Genomic DNA, 22,668 nt, shown 5'->3' on the forward strand with positions numbered 1-22,668 from the left:
CTCTGTGAATTTGACACTCTGGATTTCTAGGAGAAAAAAACAGAAAAAATGCTCTGTACAGAGGAAGATATATATTTTAGGCCCCCCAATATTTATACATATTGGTCCTATTTTATTTTATACAGTGCATAGTATCCGAGTTCTGTTTTTTCTATAAAAGTTAATAAGGACACATGATTCTGAAGTTGTATTAAAAGACCCACACACTGTAAAGCATGCTCATGAACAAATATTTACTGAAGAACTTTTATATGAGGACCTACGAACAGAGCACAGTGCCAACTGAGGGTATATAAAAAGGTACTGATATGTTGACCATGAAACTTAGATCTTCCGAGGATTGCTGTACTTGGCAGTATTCTCTATTAGTCACTGGAATGTCCTAGAAATACATTATTATCCAGACTCTATCTCCCATATGGCTTGCCCCCTATACTCAAAAGGATAACAAAAAGTCTGTAACAGCACATGTGTCTTGATTTTTTTGTTCAGAATATTTTTCCCAGAGGGTATGAAACATGACTTCTGCACTTTTAACCCTCAGAAAAAAGGAAAGGTTTAACTAGGTTCTTCAACTGTGATTAGTGATTATTAACAAGCATTTCAGTTTAAAACTACACATGATTCCTTCATTAGGGGATCAGACAGCGCTGTGGTCAGTGCAGTTACAAGCTGTCCCGCTGTCTATCACAGTTTTTCACGTACAAAGATTTGCGATTGTTCTGTGCGTTTCCAGCTGTCAACTCTGGAAACCTCAAAGTTGGTTAACCTACAAAAAGAGTCCAGGAGAGATATCTGAAGCAGGAGCAGAGGACGGCCAGGCCAAAGTGTAGAGGCCAGGCACTTGGGAAAAACGGGTGTTGTGAATGGCTCAGCAAAGCCTTCTCCACAGTACTGGTTACCCTTGGTGCATCCTGCCTTCCCGGCATGCCCTGGCCGCTGGGGATAAAAGGGATGGAGTCTCTTAATGGAGGTTTGCTCATTACTGAAGGTGATTAGAGCAGTTGGTGCAGGGCTGGTTCCACCAGCTGGTTCCTAGGCATTCCCAAGGTAGATAGTCTCCCATCACAGCTCTTATCATACCTCTCTACTCCAAACCACCACTATCTGCTCCCTGAACTACTTAGGACAACGGCTTCCCAGGTGGTCTTCTGCTCCTAATTTGGCTCTCCTACAGAGTGAGTGTGAGTGAGTGTGAGTGTGTGTGTGTGTGTGAGTGTGCGTGCGCACGCCCATTTCCCTTAGTGAAGTCAGCACTGGCTTCCTACTGGTCCCGGGACGAAACCCCGCCTGTGTGCACTGTGGCCCCCAGGCCGTCTGCTTCCCTGACTGCTCTTCCCATCCTCCTTCCAGGTCCTGTGCAGGTGCAGGAAAGCGCGCCCTTGCACTAGTCTAGGAGGGAAAATCCTCCTTGAACAACAAAATTTCTACTTATCTGGATGTAAAAGGGAAGAGAAAGCAATAATTTAGGTACTTGATGGGTGGTACTTATGGTTCTTTATCGAACACTTAGTCTAAACTTAATTATTGTATGGTCATCGATCATCGAAAGAAATATTACAGAGCTTAAAAAATGAAACAGAAAACATCGATGACAAGAACATCCATACCTGTTTAGGGATCTGACCAAAGTTGTTAATGAACCCAATGGTGGCTGTCTCCTTTAGTGGGTCATTTATGTTGTAGATATCCACCTGACCCTCATAAAACAGATGATGGAAGACATTTACAGCTTCTACTGCAGCAGGGCCTTGCTGTTTATAGCCAAAGATTAAGTCAATCCACTCATGCAGATGGGCACTCACATAATCACATTCCAAAGCCTGTAATTTTAAAACACAGGTTCAGTCTCTGGCTGACATTTACTACTTACTCAGAAAGTCAAAGAACTGGTGAGTGGTCAATGGGAACTAAAAATAACTAAAGATCATAAACACAGTATGATCAAATGGGTGATCACACTGCTCCAGGACTTCTCCTTCTATTGTGGTCAATGACCCAATGAAATCCAAGTTCAGCTGTGAAGTGTAAGCCCATTACCTCTCGGTGGACTCGGATGAATTCGCGAGGGTCCCCTTTTGCCCAGGGTGGAAGGATCACATCTCCAAGCTTGGTGCCATTTTGTTTACAGCCTGCGTCGTTGGGGACATTAAGAAGAAAACGAGAGAATGTGATCAATAGTCACTTCATATTAAAGTAACAAAGAAATAGTGAGTTGAGATTCCTTACCAGAACTATGGAATTTTACCACCAGAAAGGACCCTCAGAGATCACCTACTCTGGTATTTCCCTAAAACTGCTCCTTAGTGCACTTCCTCAGAGAGATTTATTAAGTGTGAACAAAACTGTGGGGCCCTCATGGTCACATGACTTCAGGAAATATTGAGTTATGCAAAGTTAAACATGTTTCTTTCTTGCAAAACTCCTCTGAAGCACTGCTCTTCTCTAGGAGGGCTATTAGACGCAACATTTCTGAAATTTAATTGACTACAGGACTCCTTAACAAAACATTTTATGGGGCTACTGTTTTGAGTTTGGAAAAACCCCTCAAATTCAATCCCTTAGGACGGCTCATTTGGAAGACCATTAACAATTTCTTTAAACTTTTATTTTTTCAGGCTTTTGCAGAATGCTTAAAGCTTCGTGAGTTATTAGCCAGTTAACCAGTATTGAAATAACTTTGTGAGTTAACCAGTATTGAAATTCTTGTTTTAATGTTTTGACAAAATTTTGCTATTCACATAGAGGAAGCTATTGAAAGAATACCTAACTCCTCAGTCATTTTCAGTTTGAATGCTCTCTTCACTTAAGAGGAAATGAAAGTACCACCGTCTCCTAGACATATTTGGAATACATGTGGTTTCTCATATTTCTGATTCTTAAAGTCTTCAGGAAGCTCTGTAGAACTGACATATATTTTGCTGTAAGGATTTTCATTAAAAAAAAAAAAAAATCTGAAACATAATGCTTTGCTGTTAGTGTATCATTTACCAGAAAAAACATTTAGAAAGACTGTGGGGCTACCTGGCAGGAACAAAAACACCAAGTTGTGATAATGCATGTCAAGTGATATTTATTCCATGTGTTTTTGTTACTTTAATGTATTGTTAAAATAACGTATTCTGTTATTTTAAGTCATAGCCAGCTAATCTCTAAAGAAATGGTTTAAAGAAACCATTTGCTATGAAATCTATCCACAACAAAACACATTAAATGGCACTGGCACCTAAGGAAATAGGTTCTTTTTCTTCTTTTTGAAACAACACCAAAAAGTTAACTTTAGCTTACAGTGTTTTCCTAGGTACAAATCAGATGATCATTGTGAAAAATCGCTCTATAAACAATAATGTTGGCTCACCAGCTTAACAGTAGTTGGTTAGATAAATAGTTGTATTAGAAATTCTCATAGAGCAGTGCAATTGTTCAAATTTTAAAACACAAAGGCAGTTCCAAGTAAGGGCCAATAAAAATATTTCTTTTAGAAACAATCTTGTTTTCATCATTGTTATTTGATGGCTTATTTATAATATGACGTAAAGTGAGAGATACAAAAATCATTTTATTGTATAAAGGTATGTCTTGACTTGGTTGGAAAAATTACCATACGACTTAAGAAAAAAATAAAACAATCAAGTTACTACCACCCATTCCCACTCTTTTCATTCCCTCATTCCAGTTCCCTTGAAACGCCCTCTAACTTTTTGATGCTAAGAAACAAGTAATCATTCCCAGGCTATTTGAGATATAATCTACTTTTCAAAATTTTGCTCATAATCCCTAAATAATTATGTGATATAATTGTATTTGATCAGCACTATCTGCAAATTGCAAATGTTATTTAAAGGAAACACAGAATATAGAAACTCTTTGGTCTATCTAATTCTGCCACTCTGCAGCTCCCCTTATGTGCCCAAGGGTGTGAGGAAAAGAAGAATAGGGGTGGATGTTAGTAGTTACTCATTCTAGAAGTAGGGAAAAAAACCACACACTTTTTCTTTTAAACTATTTACTGTCCTCTTTGGGTGGAGAGGCAGACAGTGTTCTATTGTTTTCTTTTCTTTTTATTGAGGTAAAAGTCACATAACATAAAATGAACTATTTTAAAGTGAACAATTTGGTGGCATTTCGTATATTCACAATGTTGTGCAACCATTACTTCTCTGTAGTCCCAGAACATGTTATCACCCCTAAAAGAAATCTAGTGTCCGTTAAGCAGTTGCTACCCATCCCTCTTACCTCACTGTCCCTAGCAGCTGCCTATTCTGGAAATTCCATATAAATGGAATCTTACATGACCTTCTGAGTCTGGCTTCTTCGCTTAGCATGATCTATTTGAGGCACATCCATGTTGCAGCATTTATTAGGACGTCATACTTTAAGGATGAATATTCCATTATACGTATATTCTATAATTTGTTTACCATTGACAGATATGTGGGCTGTTTCTACCATTTCGTTATTGTAAACCGTGCTGTTATGAACATGTGGGTACATACTCGATTCTGTTTTCAGTTGTTTTGGGCATATACCTAGGAGTGGAATTGCTGGGTCATATGGTAATTCCAAGTTTAACAGTTTGAGGAAGCACTAAACTGCTTCCCACAGCAGCTGAACTATTTCACATACCCATCAGCACTGTACAAGGGTTCTAATTTCTCCATATCCTTGCCATCCTTGTTATTTTGTTTGTGTGGGTTTTTTCCCCATTGTAAGCCATACTTAGATATAAAGGGCACACCTCACTGTGGTTTTGATTTTCATTTCCCTAATGACTACTGATGTTGAGCATCTTTCATATACTTATTGGTCGGTTTGTATAATTCCTTTGGAGACATGTCTGTTCAGGACCTTTGACCATTTTTAAATTGAGTTGTTTATCTTTCTATCATTGAGTGGTAAGAGTTCTTTATATTCTGGACACTAGACACTTTTAAGACATATTGTTTGCAAATATTTTCTCCCGTTTGCAAATATTCTGAAGGTTTTCTTTTCACTTTCTGCATAATGCCGTTGTATGCATAAGTTTTAAATCTTGATTAATTCTAATTTATCTTTTTGTGTTGTTGTTGGTTGTGCTTTTGCTATGCTATCTGAGAACCCATTGCCAAATACAAAAATCATGAAGATTTAACCCTATGTTTTCTTCTAAGGGCTTTATGGCTGAAGCTCTTATATTCCAAATAGTGTTTTTTAAATTGTGTGATTTCATGGAGGAAAGGTGATTTGTTATGAAGGTGAGCATGACAAAGACCATGACCCTACTTTTGTTTACTCATTTAAGAGTGAAACATTTGGTTGGGTTTATAAGTAGTCTGGCTAGAACATTTCTGCAACATAGATTATTATAACAGATCCAGTGTTTCTGGAAGATTGAGAGTATCTCTTTCTTTCTGTGCCTCTCCATTTGTGTCTCTGAAAGTGATGTCCCTAGGACATAGAGTACATCCTCCAAAGGTGAATTATAAATGAAAAAAATAACACTAATGTGCATCCATAGTCAAATACTGTATATACATTTGTTGTTTTTCCTTGTTCACCAAGTATTCTATTCCTTTCAGGAACCATCTCTCCCTCCAACTCTAAGACCTAGAACTTGGCGTCTTTAGCTGCTCAGGGGGGAGCTCCAGGCCCAATCACAGGCAATGAGACTCCAATTTAGGACTGTTGGCTATTGAGAGTCTTGTCTTTCCTATTGGACCTGGAGCTATAATTTCACAAGGTTAGGACTGCTGATGCATAATTAAGTAAAAATTATTTTAAAAAAAATTTAAAAAGAAAAACAACTCAAATGTATAAGATATGAATAGTTCCCTGAATTCTCTGTTAATGAAATGTTTTGAGGTAGTATGGTAATGATTTGCATGTTGAACTCTTATATACAGTATAAAGTATGGGGTATGAAAACCGATGAAACAGAACAACATCTGGCAGGAATATCCTACAGTGGAAACAATGGCATTTTGATATGTTTTAAAAGAAATTCCAGAAATATAGATCAGCAAACTGTGTTCCAAGAAACTGTAACCAAAGTCAAATCAACTTTCTGTAACTGCTATACAACATACAGGGAACAGAGTACAGATGAAAAGTTTTCTCCTTTTTATAAATATTGATTTGATCCGGTTTTTCTAGAAAATAGTTCCCTAACATGATAAGGAAAAGAAATTTACTTAAAATTATTTTGAAATTCTAGTTTTAAAACATATTAGCATGTAAACTGAGAATGCCTCAAGCAATACAGATTAAAACAATACATGAAAAATTTGGATATATCACTCTTGGTTATTGATGTGTTTTGCACTTATAATAATTTTCAAATAAATTTTTACCTTAGCTTTGTTTTCACTGAAATAACAGTATTCTGATCATTCGATGTAATGTGTTTTAATTTTTAAATGTTTCCCAGACACTAGGTTTAAAACAGCTCTTTTTCTTTTTAGATGTAATTGCACACCCCAATTATAATAATAGCAGCAGCTGAATCTACAATGACATCTTGTCAATGGGTACTGCGGACAATGTTCAGAAAAGTGACTTATTTCTATCAGTCTCTTCCTGGTCAGCATTTCTAAGACAGTACGATAGCTCTACGTACCTAGATCAAAGTTGTTGGAATTAAACAGAAATTCTGGTAAGTAAAAAAATTCTGGGATCAGTTCTTTTACGTCTGCCATGTTGTGCTTCGATGCGGAATACCAGGCCTCGCGAACGCTGTGAAACATCCGGTCAGCCAGGTCAAAGTGGCCTCCCTGTGGGCAGAAAGAGAAGGCACCCCTCTGTTAGAGAACCATTCCTACCTCACAGCTTCTGTTAAGCTCAAGGGCTTGAAAACCCCAAATAAATACGTTTAGTGACATTTCCATTTCCCATCACCTTATGTCAGATACACATTTTAAATGATCACAAAAAGAAAATTAATCTGATTTTCTTTGGGGTACTCGGTACAAAGGGTGCTCAATGTATTTGTTTTGTAATCAAAGTGAAATCCAAATATAAAGACTTTAACAATTCATTTAAAAAATGTTAGTTTCTAGAGAGAGGCAAGACTATAAGGAATATGAGTTCTTCCACGGTTTGATGATACTCTGAAAAAGATTCTAATGGAGTCATCTGCAGCTGGAGACAGTCAGGTTCCATGTGTCTGACTAGTTTTGGAAATGAACATGACATTCAAATTCTCATACCAATGAGAATTAAGTGGAGAACTAGGAAGGTGATCAGAAAGACATAGATTGACAAAACAAATTCAAACAGAAATGGGATTTCTTTGCTCATACAGCTTCACAGATATACCACCACTCCTTCCTCAAACTCCCTATGCTGTTTTAAGTGAACACAGAGTATTGTTTTTATGATGAAGTTCGCTACAGGAAAATGTCCACGTCCCTACAATGGCTCTCAAGGCCTGCTGTTGGCCAGTAACCTCTCTGACCTCATCCTCTACGACTTCCCCCCACACTTACTCTGCTCCAGACACATTGGCTTTCTTGCTGTTCCTCAAATATCTCAGGCACACACACATAACTTAGGACCCTCGCAGGGCTGTTCTCTCTTCCTGGAACACACTTTCTTCAGATACTGACATGCGTAACTCCCTCACCTCCTTCAAGTTCTTGTTCAGATGTCACCTTTTCAAGGAGACCTACTCTGACTACTCTTTACAACAGCACTGTACCTCCCCCATCTCCCATTCCTGTGCTTCCCATCCCCTTCCCTGATCCATATTTTTCTGACAGCATTTATCACATTCTAAAACACTTGACAATATATTTATTTTGCTTGTCTGTCTCCCTCAACCACAATATATAAGCTCCACAAGGCAAGGCTTTTGTCTTTATTCACCGATGTCCTCCAAGCACCTAGAACAGTGTCTGAACAAATGAAAGCTAATGTGGAGAAAAGCAATTATAATAAAGAAGACAGCAAATGAGTTAGGTTCTGTTATTCTCTTTCTAATGTTTGTTGAATACAACCAGTTAAGGGTGAATTCCATATACATGGCTGGAAAGCATGTACTTGTTTATTTGACTGAAGGACCCTGGTAATTGTTTTTACAAATGAATTTTAGTTTATTCATCAACTTCAGTCCAGCGAAATTTCACTTTAATCATATTTGACAACTTTTGTGACTGAAACTTCCCAGGTCTTCTTGCAAGTCAAAGTAACATTTTTTAAAAAAAGCAACAATTTTAAATAGAAAGAAAGCATGTACAAAAATGGGAAAATTTTAAATTTATAGTTTTACCTGCAGCCTTAAGAATATCTGGGTGAAAGGCTCCATTCTTACTAGGTATGAAGCAACGATCATTGCAGATGAATAGTGGGTCCCATAATGGTAGGCTGGAGTTTCTCCTGTTCAAGAAAATTAGAGTCCAGATAGGGAATATTGTTAGGCGTAGGTTTTCTTTTTTCCCTTAGTTTGTTTTGCTTGTTTGTGGGGGACATGTAATAAACACTAAACATAATAATAAGTAAACTGGATAGTATTTCAGAAGGTAGTCAAAGTTTTTTTTTAAAATGCAAAAGAGTTCCAAAAAGTACCTCAATAAAATTAAAAGAGAGTGAATAAGTGAAAATGTAGTTCCTGGCGTAAACATGATTCAAAATAAAGGCACATTATGATGGGAAATTTCTGCCCTACACAAAGCAGACATACTCAGTTTTCTGCCAGTACTTGACAGGCCACCTGAAAAAATCCCTTCTAAACATGGCTGTCAGTTGGCAGGCAAAGCCTGGTTTTCTATTCTGATAGTTGTATACATGTGTGCATATGTAACATATATAGATATAATGATATATAAGCAATTTGGGGACAGATGCAAGGATGTCAGTCCACTAAATAATGGCCTACGTTTGAAACTAGGTACAAAATCTAATGACAAGAAAAGTTACTTACCATTAGGATCTTCCCAGTCTTTATACCGCTTCTTATATTGGGCTAATCGTTCATCTGTCTGTGCTCCCATCGGCTTAGCCAGGTTTCTAAATGTCTTGGGATTAGTAAGATCTACCTCCTACAATACATAACAAAACCCAATTCCACATTACTATACACTGTCTCTTCTCACCAACCTAGATATGGTGGCTACAGCAGACAATGGTGATTCATTTGTAACTGTGTTAGTATCTGTGGGCTCACAGTGGCAGAACTGGACTCTGAAACAATGCTATGTCCCTACTGGTTATTCACATTTTACAGATAGGCACATGGCAGTTTGTTAATTGATTCAGTTTGAAGACAACTGCTTTGGAAACTAAGTGTTCACAGAGGAAGGCATGTGTGGAGATGAGAAGTGAGAGGGAAAATCCTTCCCAGTTTTGGCAAGGACACAGCAGGAGACTGTGGACACAAAAGCTCCAATTCATCTTTATCTTCCCTCACCCACGTAACTGGAGGAGCAAATCTCCTTTCTGTTCTCTTCCCCTCCTCCCCTGTTTCACTCCAACTTCACTTCTGAGCATTTCCTTCTTAGAGATGGTTGAGAAGTGAAACAAAGTAGAAGCACTTAGTAATTCGTTCATCTCTAAAAGGCAACATCAAACCCCATCAAGTGACTTCCAACTGACATGGAATCTTGCAGTCTACCAGAGATTATTTTAAAAGCTCATCTCTAGCTGACCTAAGTCATATATTTAAAAGGAAACCAAAAGTTACCTCCTGAGGGTTTTAAATGTAGAAATTTGAAATATGTAGCCATGGGATATTTAATTTGCGTCCTTTTTATAGGGCATCATGACCCACCAATTTTGCCAAACTTGAATTTGAGCAGGAGAAACTGATTCACATTTATGAATGTAAGTCAAGTTAGTACATCTGTCCCTTCAAAATCTGTATGCAAAATAACATCATTAATGCTTCTTTGGTTTGTTCAACAAATGTTACAGTGTACACTAAGTACCAGGCATTGTTCTAGAGGCTGGGAACTGAGAGATACTTGGTGCTCAAGGACCTCACAGTCCAGTTGGTTCAGACACAAATCATGATTATAACACGCTGTAAAAGAAAGTACCACCATCCAGCTTCAAGGCAGTGTGTGCACGGAAGGAGGAGAAGGAGTGACAGGACAGAAGATGTCCCAGGGGTGACAGATAACCTGCAGGTGAAGTGGAGCTAGCCAGGTGATCTGTAAATGGGCGAGGGGATGTGCACAGGCCCTGGGAGAATTCCACGAGGGAGGGCAGAGTGACTGAGAGATGTAACAGGGAAATGAACAGGGTAGCCCAGAACAGCAGCCCTGGGAGTACATGAGGGAGAGATACGTAGGAGTGACTTAGTAAAGGGCGCGTTACTAAGGTTTCTAAATTTTCTCCAAATTGTGATGATGATTCACTGAATAATTTTAAACAGAGGGATGACTCAATTAGATTTGTGTTTCTGAAATTGGCTGCAGTGTAGAGAACAGCGACATCCTTCAGTGGATACAAATTAATTAGCACTTAAGGAAACCAAATAGATATTATGAATCGATACCCATGAAATTGATCAATTATCCATACTTTCTACAAACTCAAGCTAAAACTCTTATCTTCTTGGAAAAGGTGCCTGCTGAGAACTTTAAAATATAAAGCAAATAAAACATTTGAGCAATGGCAGTATTTTTTAATTACTTTTGAAAATGTGTTCCACTTACACAAAATGATTTCAGATTTACCTCTGAGTCGTAATCTGCAAGGATCCAAGGAAACACAGGATACTGCATGAGATCATTGTATGATCTGCCAGCCAAAGTGTTTAAGTGCATCAAATACTGGAAGTTACTGATTTCACCTCTCTTGGGAAAGATAAATAAAGATTTATTTCAGAGCAATCAATTATCTTGACTATGTTCACTTTTAGAAATTTTATGTGCAAAACGAGGTAAAGAACCGTTTCCTTCTTACAGATTTCAGAACATCTAAACTTTTTTTCTGAAAAGAACAAGAACAAAACATTTTTTTCTATGGCACATATCCTATGGATTATGAAAGTGCCTTTAACTGTATGACTTATACCTTTATCGCACCATAAATTACAAAGCAAGCTTAACGTTTTCATTAAGCTTACCTCCCACCTCTGAGTCACAGACTTCTCTCCAACTAAAGTGCTAAGCAACCCAGATCTGAAAACAAGAAATAATTAAATAAATTGTAGGCAATATAATTTTAAATCTGAGTAATCATAAAATTGAAAATTTTAAGTCACCTGGTCCAGGAACTTTTTAAACTATGGAGGGCCTATTACATCATAAAATCAGTTTAGTAGGTTGTGATCAGCGTTTTGAAATAGGAAATAACGTGGAATCAAACTGAAGAAAACAGAACACTGGAAGGCATCACAAAGAGTAAGGGGAAGTATACCAACTTTTGTTTTGGTGCTTGTATCTCAGTTTGTGTCCTGGGATGTGATGTAGTACGTATATTTTACCATGGATTATGGCAAGAGTTTGAAAAACATCAATCTAGTCCAACCTTTGACAATAATTCCCAAATAATCAATTTAAAGACATTAAATTGGAGTAACTGAAATAGTATATTTGTACACAGTAGATGCACAGCATGTTTCCTAAAAGAGGTGTTGAAAAGTGAAAGAAAATAGGAATATTTTATAATTGGAAAGTCATTGCTGTTCAGGGCATTTAAAATTATGGACTGTTTTGGACAGCAGGCTTTCCTAGAATGATATAAAACCCTTCTTAAGGTTTAACAGCTTCATAACTTTGATAATTAATATTTGAAAGATTGTGAACTGGTTACTGAACCAGGAAGAAAGCACTTAACTATACATTTTATTATCTGAAAGGAAATGAATAGATTTGTACACCTTAGTTACAAAGATATCCAGCTCAATAGTACAGACACCACTTCCTACTTCTAGATAAATTCATCAGGCAAATTGAATGTACAGGATACTCTTCCTGGAAAAGGAGCTACGATCACTCCTCAACTTTATAAGAAAGGGAATAATTGAAAAGAAGATTAAAGTTTGAAATGAATTTCTGCTTCTTGCCTTTGAGTTTTTAAAAGTTCTTTAAGAAATGCCAACTCAGCACAGAAAGTAGCAAGAACAATGAAGTAGCAAGTTGGAGATTATCTAGGCAGGTAAAAGTACTAGCAATTTGATTACAAGTAGAAAAAAGGCTCAATGTGCCCATGGGAGCTTTTTACTTCCTGTATTCATCTTAACAACACAAATGATTAGGAACAGAACATGTTTCTGAGGTTAACAGAAGTCTATATTTAGCATCTCTATTAGCTAAATCTCAGCTACAGAAAGAGAAAAGCAACAACTTAAAGAGGAATGCATGCATTTCACATATTTAGATGTACACAGAATGGAATCAAATTTTATTTTCAAATGACAGAATCCCCAATAAAGTTTTAAGGCATTTTCTTGCATGTTGTAATAATTAGTTTGCAGCCCTCAAAGCACTGCTTCTTTTCCTGTGGATTATAAAGGGCTACTAGTTCGTGAGGGACTACAGATGGAGCCGGGTATATGAATTCTTAAAACGGCCCTATCACCCAGAAGGACTTTCTAAGATTAAAAGCAGCTGAAAAGAGCACAAAGAAAACACTGATTGGTTTGAACATATAAAAGCAGAAGTTAAAATTTAAATGTCAAAAAACAAAATTAAGAACAAAACTGGGCAATGTGCAACAAATATGACAAACATAGGAGTAATACATTATTATAGAAAAATCCCATACAAATTAATAATAAGAACTCAGAGGATAGGTCAACTATTTAACTATTGTGATGGTCATCTCATAATATATACAGACGGTGCCAAAAAAATGTATACACATTTTAAGAAAGGAAAACTATTAAAATTGTCATACTCAATATATACCAATAACAAAAGATGAACACAAGAAACGTTTGACTTCTGCAATTACAAGAGGTGCTCAAAGTGGTTACCATCAGCGTCCAGACACTTCTGATTACGGCGAACTACTGCTTGAGCAACATTGATCAAAGTGTCCACCTGTATACATTTTTTTGGCACCCCGGTGTGTGTGTGTGTGTGTGTGTGTGTACATACACATGTACACACAAGCTCACACACATGTGTGTATATATATATAAAATCACTATACTGTACACCTGAAACTAATATAATGTTGTATGTTAATTATATCTCAATTAAAAGAAAAAAAATCAAACCACTACCAACAATAACAAAAAGGAATTCAGGAAAAATATAGGGAAAAGTTATGGATAATTCACAAATGATGATTTAAAATGGCTAACAAACATATATGGAGCTCAAGATTATTATTACTAAAAAATGCATGCTTAAAAACTGAGAACACATTTTATGAAATCAGTAAAAATTTAAAAAATATAAAAAGTTGACAAGCATCTTATGTAGATAAGCAAACTTATCCACTAAGGGTGGAATATAAACATGTATAATTTTTATGTAAATTGAGTAGGTTTTGTGTATCGAAGTGTTCAAATTCATACCCTCTATTTTACTAAGGGGACTTTATGCTGAAAAAATAATCAGGAATCACACTTGCAATATTGTAACAAGGAAATCTGACAAAGAAGAAATATCCAAAAATAAAAGAATGTTTTATATATATATGATGAATAGGTAGCAAATGAAAAGTAATGTTTCAGAATAATTTTTTTTTTTAAAGCAGGGGGGAATATTTTCATATAACACTGAATGGGGGGCAACCGGATGGCTCAGTTAGTTAGAGTGCAAGCTCTCAACAATAAGGTTGCCAGTTCGATTCCCACATGGAATGGTGGGCTGCACCCCCTGCAACTAAAGGTTGAAAACAGCGACTGGACTTGGAGCTGAGCTGTGCCCTCCACAACTAGATTGAAGGACAATGACTTGGAGCTGATGGGCCCTGGAGAAACCCGCTGTTCCCCAATAAAAAATAAGTAAATAAATAAAAACAAAAACAAAAACAAACAAACAAAAAATCCCGAAACACTGAATGGAAGAACAGAAACCTGTATTTATAATATGAACTCAATTATGTACATAGAATATAAGCATGCTTAAAAAAACTTCAAGGAAACTGATGAAAACGTGAGCACTGGTATGACATAAGTGGTCATGCATTCATTCTTTTTCCCTTCCAGCTTTCAGTATTTAAAATTTTGTGCAACCACCAGGAGGGGAGAACATTCATCAAAATTATTAAATAATACTATCCAGATACAAACCATCCTAATTTTACTATTAGAGTATAATGCAAGAAGCAAGCAACTTACCCCTGCTCCACACTTGTGTTTGGTCGTTGCCCAGACACAGACTCTGAACTGTCAGTTAGAGATGGTACTACAGCCAAAAACCTGGAAAATTTAAAAATAGCATAAAATTGGAAATGAAGTCGCAGTCAGCATCTAATGGGAGCTTAAGAAAGGAGGGGTGATTCATTTGGATCTTAATTGTTGCATTTACTCCTCCATTACCCAGTAAATGGCAGGCAAAGGGAAGGCACAATAATTAGAATATTCTGTTACAAAAAAGGGAAAGATAGTGGCTTCCACAAACACAAAGGTCCACAGCAAAATCTATCATTTTGGATTTTTACACATTTTGCCATATTACTGGAAGAAAAGGCCTTGCAACACTGATTCACAGAAACTGAGTCAACTTAAGGAAGTCCTAAGAGGGATTAACAGCTAAATATGCACATGGCAGCAAGTAATGATGACAGCTACACAAATAATAGAACAGAGAAATCACTAAACAAGTAACGATACACACAAGATAAGGACCTTTATGTGACAATGTCATAAATTTTTTTCAGTTGCTCACAATGACAACATGAATTTTGTAAAGGCAAAGAGAGAATTATGTGGAAATGGATGTGGACCATGAACTTGGCATATACACAGAAATTGCTGAAAGAAAAACTCATCTCTTTGTAATGGTATCTAGTTATGAAGAACAGTTTCCTAGCATTGAAAACAATACCACCTTTGGAGACTAATAAGATAGATAACTAAAATTTCAGTCACTTTGCTTAGTTCTTCCTATATTCATATAGGCATTCTGGCATCAACAGGCACAGGCACTTTATTTGAAGAACCACCCTCACTCCCATGTGCTCACAGGTAATATGACTGTACTGCAATGATAAGCAATGGTGCTTAGTATTAGCTATTCCTCATGGAAATAAACTGAAATATAAAACTTCCCTTACAGGAGCTATACTACCCTTCAAAGAACAAGAGAAGGTCTCTCAGACTTATGATCAGTTCATACAAGTCTTATTATTCATACATACAACAAAAATATCTTTGAGCACCATGGATATGTATTATTTTTCTTTTACAAGGTAAATTTTAATATAGTTTACCAAAAATAAAATATGGTTAGAGTAGGTTAACTGCTTTACTTGGCTGTGCGACTTTTTCAAGGATGAAGGTATCCAAACTTCCCTTCCAGGGCCAGATGGGGAAAGTCTCATATGAATGTAACTTCTAAGGGAACTCAGTCTCAATAGCAAATGGCATTGTCTCCTTTTCGGTAAATATGAAGAAAGCCTATTTTGAATCTGAAGTACTATTTTTGAAGGTACAGTTTCATCCTCCTTTTACATTTAGAGACACAGGACTTAGTGATAAAAGTAGCTTTTGATGACATCTTGTATAAGTTACCAGAAGGAAAATAGCATTTCACAATAAAATAGCATCATTTTAAAAGCTAGTTAGAAGAATCATGTTTCAAGAGGCTGGCAAAAATGAAACAAACATTTTCTTCAAAGAAGTTAAGTCACTGATCTAAATTCTAGATTTTTAAAAACTAGTTGAACTGGTACTAGTTTCTCTTTCATCACTTCCCATGATAGCATTAAAAAGTATTCCTAATAAACAATACCTTTGATAGACTTTATTTCTAATTCCTTTCTGAAAAGCAAGGAGGTAATTCCGTCCATCTCCAGAGAAAACTTCCACAGCAATAGGCTGAAATGATCAGAGAGAAAAACATTAAGAAAAGCACAAATAAGGTTACATATTAACTTTTCCACTATGAATTTCTACAGTGTTGAAGAAGTTAACTTGTTGGCCGAGGAACATTTTTACAGTTATGAATTCCAGCAGACTAAAGTATAAAATAAAGGGAACCAATTTATTCTGAATTTATTCTGTTCAATTTGTTTCTAAAATCTTTAATAATAGAATGATGGTAAAAATAAAGTAATTATGAAATTATAATTTTATAAAATTATAGTGAGTATGTAATTTTTATATTGCAAGACAATTATAATATTGATTTGGAAAACTATAGGGAAAGATGGATGACAAAGATAACACTCAAGTTTCAGGTTGTGTTTAAAAAAAAAAAAAGTAGTATTATACAGAGTTATGCACCCATGTGACATGAGTCTGTCTATCATATAACCAAATCTAGGGAAAATTCTCAGTTCCTATAGAGAATTTTCATGACATGTATCAGCTTTAAAATAATACTTCCTCTGAATAAAGGAACATTACAAAACAGTTAGCACTACTAAAGCAACCTACCTGCAGGAGATACCTCCGTTTATGTACCTCCTTGATATCTTCATATGCAAAAATGCTGCATGTCCTCTTGAGCTGACTGGGGCCTTGCCTGGCTCCTCTAGGGATAATTGGCTCGTGCATACTGTAGGTAGCCAAGAGAAAGGAGATAAACAAAAACGCACTGAGATATAAGTTCACTGTTCAACAAAGGCTATTAATTTCAACATATTCGTATTAATAGGAGCGGGGAACAATATATCAGAATACTCAGTTCAAAAAATATGTTTAAGAGAATAATTTGTCAGCTACTCAGCACACAAGGAACCCCCTTTGATGAAACTGATTTTAAACTCCCATTATCGCTATCAGGGCCAACTTACCTATCAGGCATAGTACTTAGGCCTAAATACCTTCAGGGGCCCAAGAAAATGTTTTAATTTCTTTTAAAATCAGGAAAAAAATGAAACTTTTAGGCAAAAGAAAATGTTTTAATATATAATGTGAATATATTAATCTTTAAACCAACAGTCATCAAATGTAATTTTTAATACATTTATATGGAGGAAGGGCCCACGAAAGTCCTGATGTGGCCCTGACTGTTGCTGAAAGTAATTATCTGAAATATCTCTTAGGAATGAACTTCAGAGACTAAGTCTACATTCAACTGTGTTAGGTGTTCAAAATGTGAAAAGCAGAGAAGAGCATGTTGATTTTCTAAGCCTCAAGCTTTTTATCTTCCTTCTAGTTTTGTCTGTCTCCTGGGTTTTCCATTACCCACTATCACTTCCATCATAGGACTGGCAAAAGCAAAGGAAGATGGATAAAACCCAGTCAGTTAATTCCTGCCTGTGCTTCAATCACACTGCTTCTGGGGCACTCAACAGAGGACATGGATGCTTCTTCATCTATGAGAGTATGGTGCAGCTAACTGCATTTTCTCCATACTGTGTTTGTACTGAAATTAAACAAAAAGAACAATTTGTAAATTCAGTTTATAAATATACAAATTATTATGTAAGGAATTTGTTTCTAATGCTATTAACGCATAGCTATAAATTTTATTTAGCTTTCATTTTAATAAGGGAAATATTTTCTTTATTACCTTTAAATAACTATTACTATTATCCTTGTGAATATTTAATGATGGATACACACAAACTGAAAGATAACATTGTTTAAAACACAATTTTTGGATTAAATAAAACTATGTAAACATATTGTTTTCTAAAGATGGGAGCACTTTGTGTTTCTTCATTCATTTACTTACTTTGGAGGTAAGGTTTCAATGTCTCTTATTTCCCTGGTTGCTGTCATTGTAAATCCATCAATCACATAAAAATGCTCTTTACCAAAAAGAAGTAGCCCCTCACTGGTATCCAGGCCCTGGACTCGAGCACAGCGGTACATGTGTTGGATCTATGAAGAAAATCATAAACATTCATTAACATAGATTTTTTTTTAATTGAGGTAATTTCTTTTTTGATATAACTGAAGCAAAATGTTTTTAAACATGGATTTAATGGGCAAGTAGGATTTTGCTGAGATGTCACTGCTAGCGCATCTCCTGAGTTAAGCATATTAAATCTGAATTTAAGCATATTAAAAAGAATCTGCTAAAGCTGCAGTCTGATTTGCAGTTCACATTGGTAAAAGGAAACAAACTTACTCATATCCATCCACCCATTCATTTATCTCAATATTCACTGGGTACTCATTATGTGCCAGGTACAAATGTACTATGTTCTACAAGTGATGAACAAGTTGGATAATGAAGGTGACAGACCAACAAAGTCGGCAGGAAACGGAACTGAGGCGTATATGGAAAGAGATTAGGATGGTGCCCTTTGTGAGGCAAGATGATACAGAATAAAAAAGGTCTGCAGTGCCTGACAACCCTTCTGTCACTTAGTGTAGCCAAGTTTCCTACTTTCTCTGGGCCTCTGTGTCTTCCTTTGTAAATTTCAAATATACACTGGCCTGTTACAAGAGTTAGTGAGAGAATGTACATAATCATGTCTGCAATTGTTGGCTGTCCTCTCTTCCACACAGATCACTTTCCTCTTTTTCCATAACAACTCCTGGAACTGGAACTGGGGAATTTGTCCCTATTTGCTCCCACCTGGATCCTGCATGCCAGGCAGACTGTTTGTTGTGCCATTATAAAAAAGCCAAACTTGGCAGAAGCTGTATTTTCCTCATAGGAGGAGGGAGTCACTAAATCTCTCAATGTAAGTATTGTTTTCTTTCCAACGAATAGGATCTGTTCTTAGTAAAAATTCTTTCTTTAAACTCAGTTCAACATGAGTCAAGGAAAAAATATCAACACCTAAATCAGAAGCAAACAAACGTCAAATAAATGTCAGTTTGAATACACTTCCTACACTACTGAAACTTAAAGCAATTAGAGCAAAAACTGTAGTCATGAGATTAAAAATTTTTAAACGACAGCATTAGAAAATAGATTTTCTAAAACATGCAAATGTAAGTCAATTTTCATCACATTTGAACTATTCAATAATAAAAATGTAGAATGTTATAGGAAAAACACTGATATACTTTCTAAATAACTTCATTGTAGTATAACATACATACAGAAAAACGTTTACTTTATAAATGCAGAGTTTGAATTTTCAAATGCTAAAAATGATGCAACCAGCACCCAGATCAAGAAACAATATTCGCAGGATCCCAGAAGCCTCTCTTGGGCTTCCTTCAGACCTACTGTAGTTTTATAGTGACATGATTTTTAAAAACATTTTCATTCTAGATTGAGGTCATATATTTGAACAGAATTTAAAAAATTATGTCTTAATTTCTGGTTACTGCTTCTTAGTAGATAAGCTTTCAAAGGTTATACCAAGATCTAATATAACAGGCAAAAAAACCCATCTTTTAAAAAGATGATACTCACTACATATTAATTCATTTATCCCTTCATTCATTTATCCTTTTATTTACTCTACAAAGCACTCCTTCATTCAAAAGTTTACTGGGTGTCTACTAGGTGACTGGAACTGTGTAAATAATGGGATAGGAATAGAAAGCAGTGCCTGCCTATCAGGAGCTCCCTTTCTAGGGGAAGAGACAGACACAGAAACACAATCATGACAGGATAAAATACAGTGCCCTATATATGGCAATATAAAAACACACGGAAAGGACATCTAACCAGCCTGAGCTGGCAAGACACTCAAGGAAAGCTTCCTACATTTGAGTATTGAAGACATTCATACAAATGAGGCTGTACCAAGTGGGAGTTAGAGGGATAGAAGTTATGCAAATGATGGAGAGAGGGGCATTTTGGCAGAGAAGATAATGAGTTAAGCACAGAATAAAGAAATGACATCACAGAGGTAGTGAATGACACGGCATAAATGCTGCAGGGGGCTCAGGCTGCAGGGCAGAGTTAGTAACGTGCGTCTAGAGACGTGGCCATGGTGGAATAGGGTGGGAGAGAAAAAGGAAGGCAAGGTAGTCTGTGAGTGCAGGAGAGCAGGGATTAAATACGAGTCTGGGGCGTGGGGTGGGTTGGTAAGACTGGCTGAAGCCTCCTACAGGTGGTTATTGGAATATCTTGGAGTACAGAAAAGTACAAGGCCAGAATGGGCTGTGTACATGGTTTTGTAATAGAGAATTATGGTAAGAACTGCAGTCTAATAAAGGGGATAGAGGAAGATAGTGAACTAGGTGTCAATTGTTAATACAGTACCTGTTGAAACTTTATGCTCTTTAGTGTGTTCACATACATCAGAAAATCCCGAAGATGAGAGAAGTATAGCACTGACCTTAAAAGGCTGGTTAATAATGTATTTCATTACAGAGGCTAAAATATTTATCTTCTGCCACCAGATAAATACCCTGTCAACTGGTCTTGTAAAATGGGAACACATGACTTAAAGCCGATCCTTCCTTTTTAGAAGCACAGTACCTTCTCTCCGTCCTCTAACAGGCGCAGTAGGGTGGCATTGTCCGTTTTCTCCTCCTCTTCCATGGAGCTGCCCTCAGCAATCTGGTCCTGCAGCTGCTCCTGGTTCTCCTCATCTCCTCCATCAGGGGCAGATCGAGACCGTTTCAGAGGAGGCTTGACCAGACCTATGAATGAGAACCAAGAGGGCCGTGTGACCTTGCAGGGACCATCTGGGGAGCGGTTCAGTCTCATGCCATCCCCCCCATACAGTTCCAATTTGAGATAACTGTAGAAGGTATCAGGGAGGTAGCACAGTGGTTACAAACACAGGCTCTAGAGTTAAACAATTACGGAGAATCATTTGCTCTTTCTGAACCTCGATTTTCTTATCTATGAAACTGGGATAAGAATACTGTCTATTTTAGAGGCTTGTTGGAGGACAAAATGAGGTAATTTATGTAAAAACATACTTGGTATTATGGTTACTAAATAGTAAATTCTAAATAAGTATCAGATGATGATGATAAACAGAGTTTAGCATAATTAATGGTAAGGATGGTGTTATATACGGACAAGTGCCATGGAAGGGATACTGTGAATAAATGAACAATTACAATCAGGAACAAAAATAAAGAAAGCAAGTTATAAACCTGATTACAGGAGATCCCACCTACGTGAGGGCCTATGAGGACTACTTCAAGATTCATGTCATAAATGGCACTATGGTCCTACATGAATGACTTTGATCAAATCACCAAGGTCATAAAGAGTAATAACAGAATTATTTATAATACAGGCACAAATAATTTAATTTGTACATTAAGGAAACATTTTATTGTCTACATCTGATAACTTTATTAACAATCACAGTAGGTGACATTAAAATCAGTTGATTAGGTCCCAAAGTATGAGAAACATGCAAAATATACTCTAAATCTAACGTTTAATTAAATTAATAGTTGTGTACCAAAAAAAGTCATGTTAGACCTACAAATGATAGTTGTTCTAAGATCTTGGAAAAGCATAGGTCAGCCTGTTAAAATCTTATACTTTGAACATGAATTATCAGAGGCTCTGCTTTGCCTTGGGAAGGGCCTTCTTTTCACCTATGAAAGAGCATAGTGAGCAGGCAAGAGCAATCAAGTCCTGCTGAGAACATCCGCAAGGAGGAAAAGCTCACAGCTCCAACATGTTTAGCTGGATGAATCAAAATGTCCAACTTGATGTCTAACACAACACCCTGCATATTACAATATTTGTGGTTTTAGCTCAATTAGAGATTACGAACATAGGGCCAAAAGAAGCTAACTTCCAACAACCCAAACATGAGTCATCTGACTGACTCTGTAAGTTATACCTTGGCTTATACCCAGTAAATATAGTTTTGGACCTATGTCAATAACTTTTCTGGCGCAATGTCAAGAAAATTAGAAGATTGTAAACACTGTTCAACTACGACAAGTTTCAAGGATTCTATGAAAATGTTAGCTCCATTATGAAATGTTTAGTAAGTCAGAGTCATCATGAGAGATAATAGGTATATTAGTATATTATAATAATAGGAGAAACGGATCAGTTATCCATGGTGCTTTTGTTGACATGGTCATACACTATTTGTTTTTTAAACAATGAGATGTGAGACTAATTTTTAATTTCCAGTGCTTAATTTACATTCTGGGGCTTTATTTATAAAATATGCTAAGACTTTTGAATTTATGGTGAATCAGAGGCTTAAAAAATTTAAAACGGTGGATTACTTTACTTATTCAATATTGACTGAATCCCCACTTTGTGCTAGGCATGTGCCAAAAGCTATAAAGTAAGAAGAAAAATAATCTCTGCTTCTGAAAACTTCTAATTTAGAAAAAATATAAAGCAGTGAAAAATCACTGACGTTGCTATAAGAGATGTAAAAGCAAAGTGCTTTCGGGGGCTAGGGGAGTTGGAAAGCCTTCAGAGAAGGAAGATTTGCTTTCTGACCAATGTCTTTGAGACTGGGGAGGGTTTGTTAAGGTCCAGATCAAGGAAGGAGGCAGAGGGCACACACATGTAAAAGTACAGAATCAAAAAGTACATGGCCATTTTAGTCCAATTCATCATAGTATGTATGGTTTACTACGCTCGTAAAGTACAGATTTGGAATAATCTGTCTTAGCTCACAGGAAGAAAGACCATTATTGCTTACTATTGGCTAACATGCACGAAAGCACATTCAGTAGTGGCTTTCATTTTATAAATATTTATTTAGCTATCAGGGCCTTAACTTCAAAGTATCAGGTACCACTGATAATTCTGCCAAACACAA

At 36.5% G+C, this 22,668-nt stretch overlaps 1 protein-coding gene across 8 annotated transcripts in view; it reads right to left on the minus strand.

Moving 5' to 3' along the window:
- Nucleotides 1-22,668, minus strand: part of WDFY3 (WD repeat and FYVE domain containing 3) — a 247,309-nt gene that overhangs the window by 20,173 nt on the left and 204,468 nt on the right. For all 8 annotated transcript variants that reach the window (XM_074323992.2, XM_019731299.3, XM_019731298.3 and 5 more), the window contains 12 exons: nt 20,385-20,548; nt 17,724-17,872; nt 16,478-16,598; nt 15,831-15,916; nt 14,216-14,296; nt 11,045-11,099; nt 10,653-10,772; nt 8,897-9,014; nt 8,246-8,352; nt 6,596-6,749; nt 2,041-2,132; nt 1,611-1,823 (listed from right to left, as the gene is read on the minus strand). In XM_074323992.2, coding sequence (XP_074180093.1) covers nt 1,611-1,823; nt 2,041-2,132; nt 6,596-6,749; nt 8,246-8,352; nt 8,897-9,014; nt 10,653-10,772; nt 11,045-11,099; nt 14,216-14,296; nt 15,831-15,916; nt 16,478-16,598; nt 17,724-17,872; nt 20,385-20,548 — 1,460 coding nt within the window. The remainder of the gene's footprint in view (nt 1-1,610; nt 1,824-2,040; nt 2,133-6,595; nt 6,750-8,245; nt 8,353-8,896; nt 9,015-10,652; nt 10,773-11,044; nt 11,100-14,215; nt 14,297-15,830; nt 15,917-16,477; nt 16,599-17,723; nt 17,873-20,384; nt 20,549-22,668) is intronic.

The sequence above is a fragment of the Rhinolophus sinicus genome, chromosome 1, assembly GCF_057876585.1.
Source record: "Rhinolophus sinicus isolate RSI-liver-muscle chromosome 1, RSI-T2T, whole genome shotgun sequence".
Classification (NCBI taxonomy): Eukaryota; Metazoa; Chordata; class Mammalia; order Chiroptera; family Rhinolophidae; genus Rhinolophus; species Rhinolophus sinicus.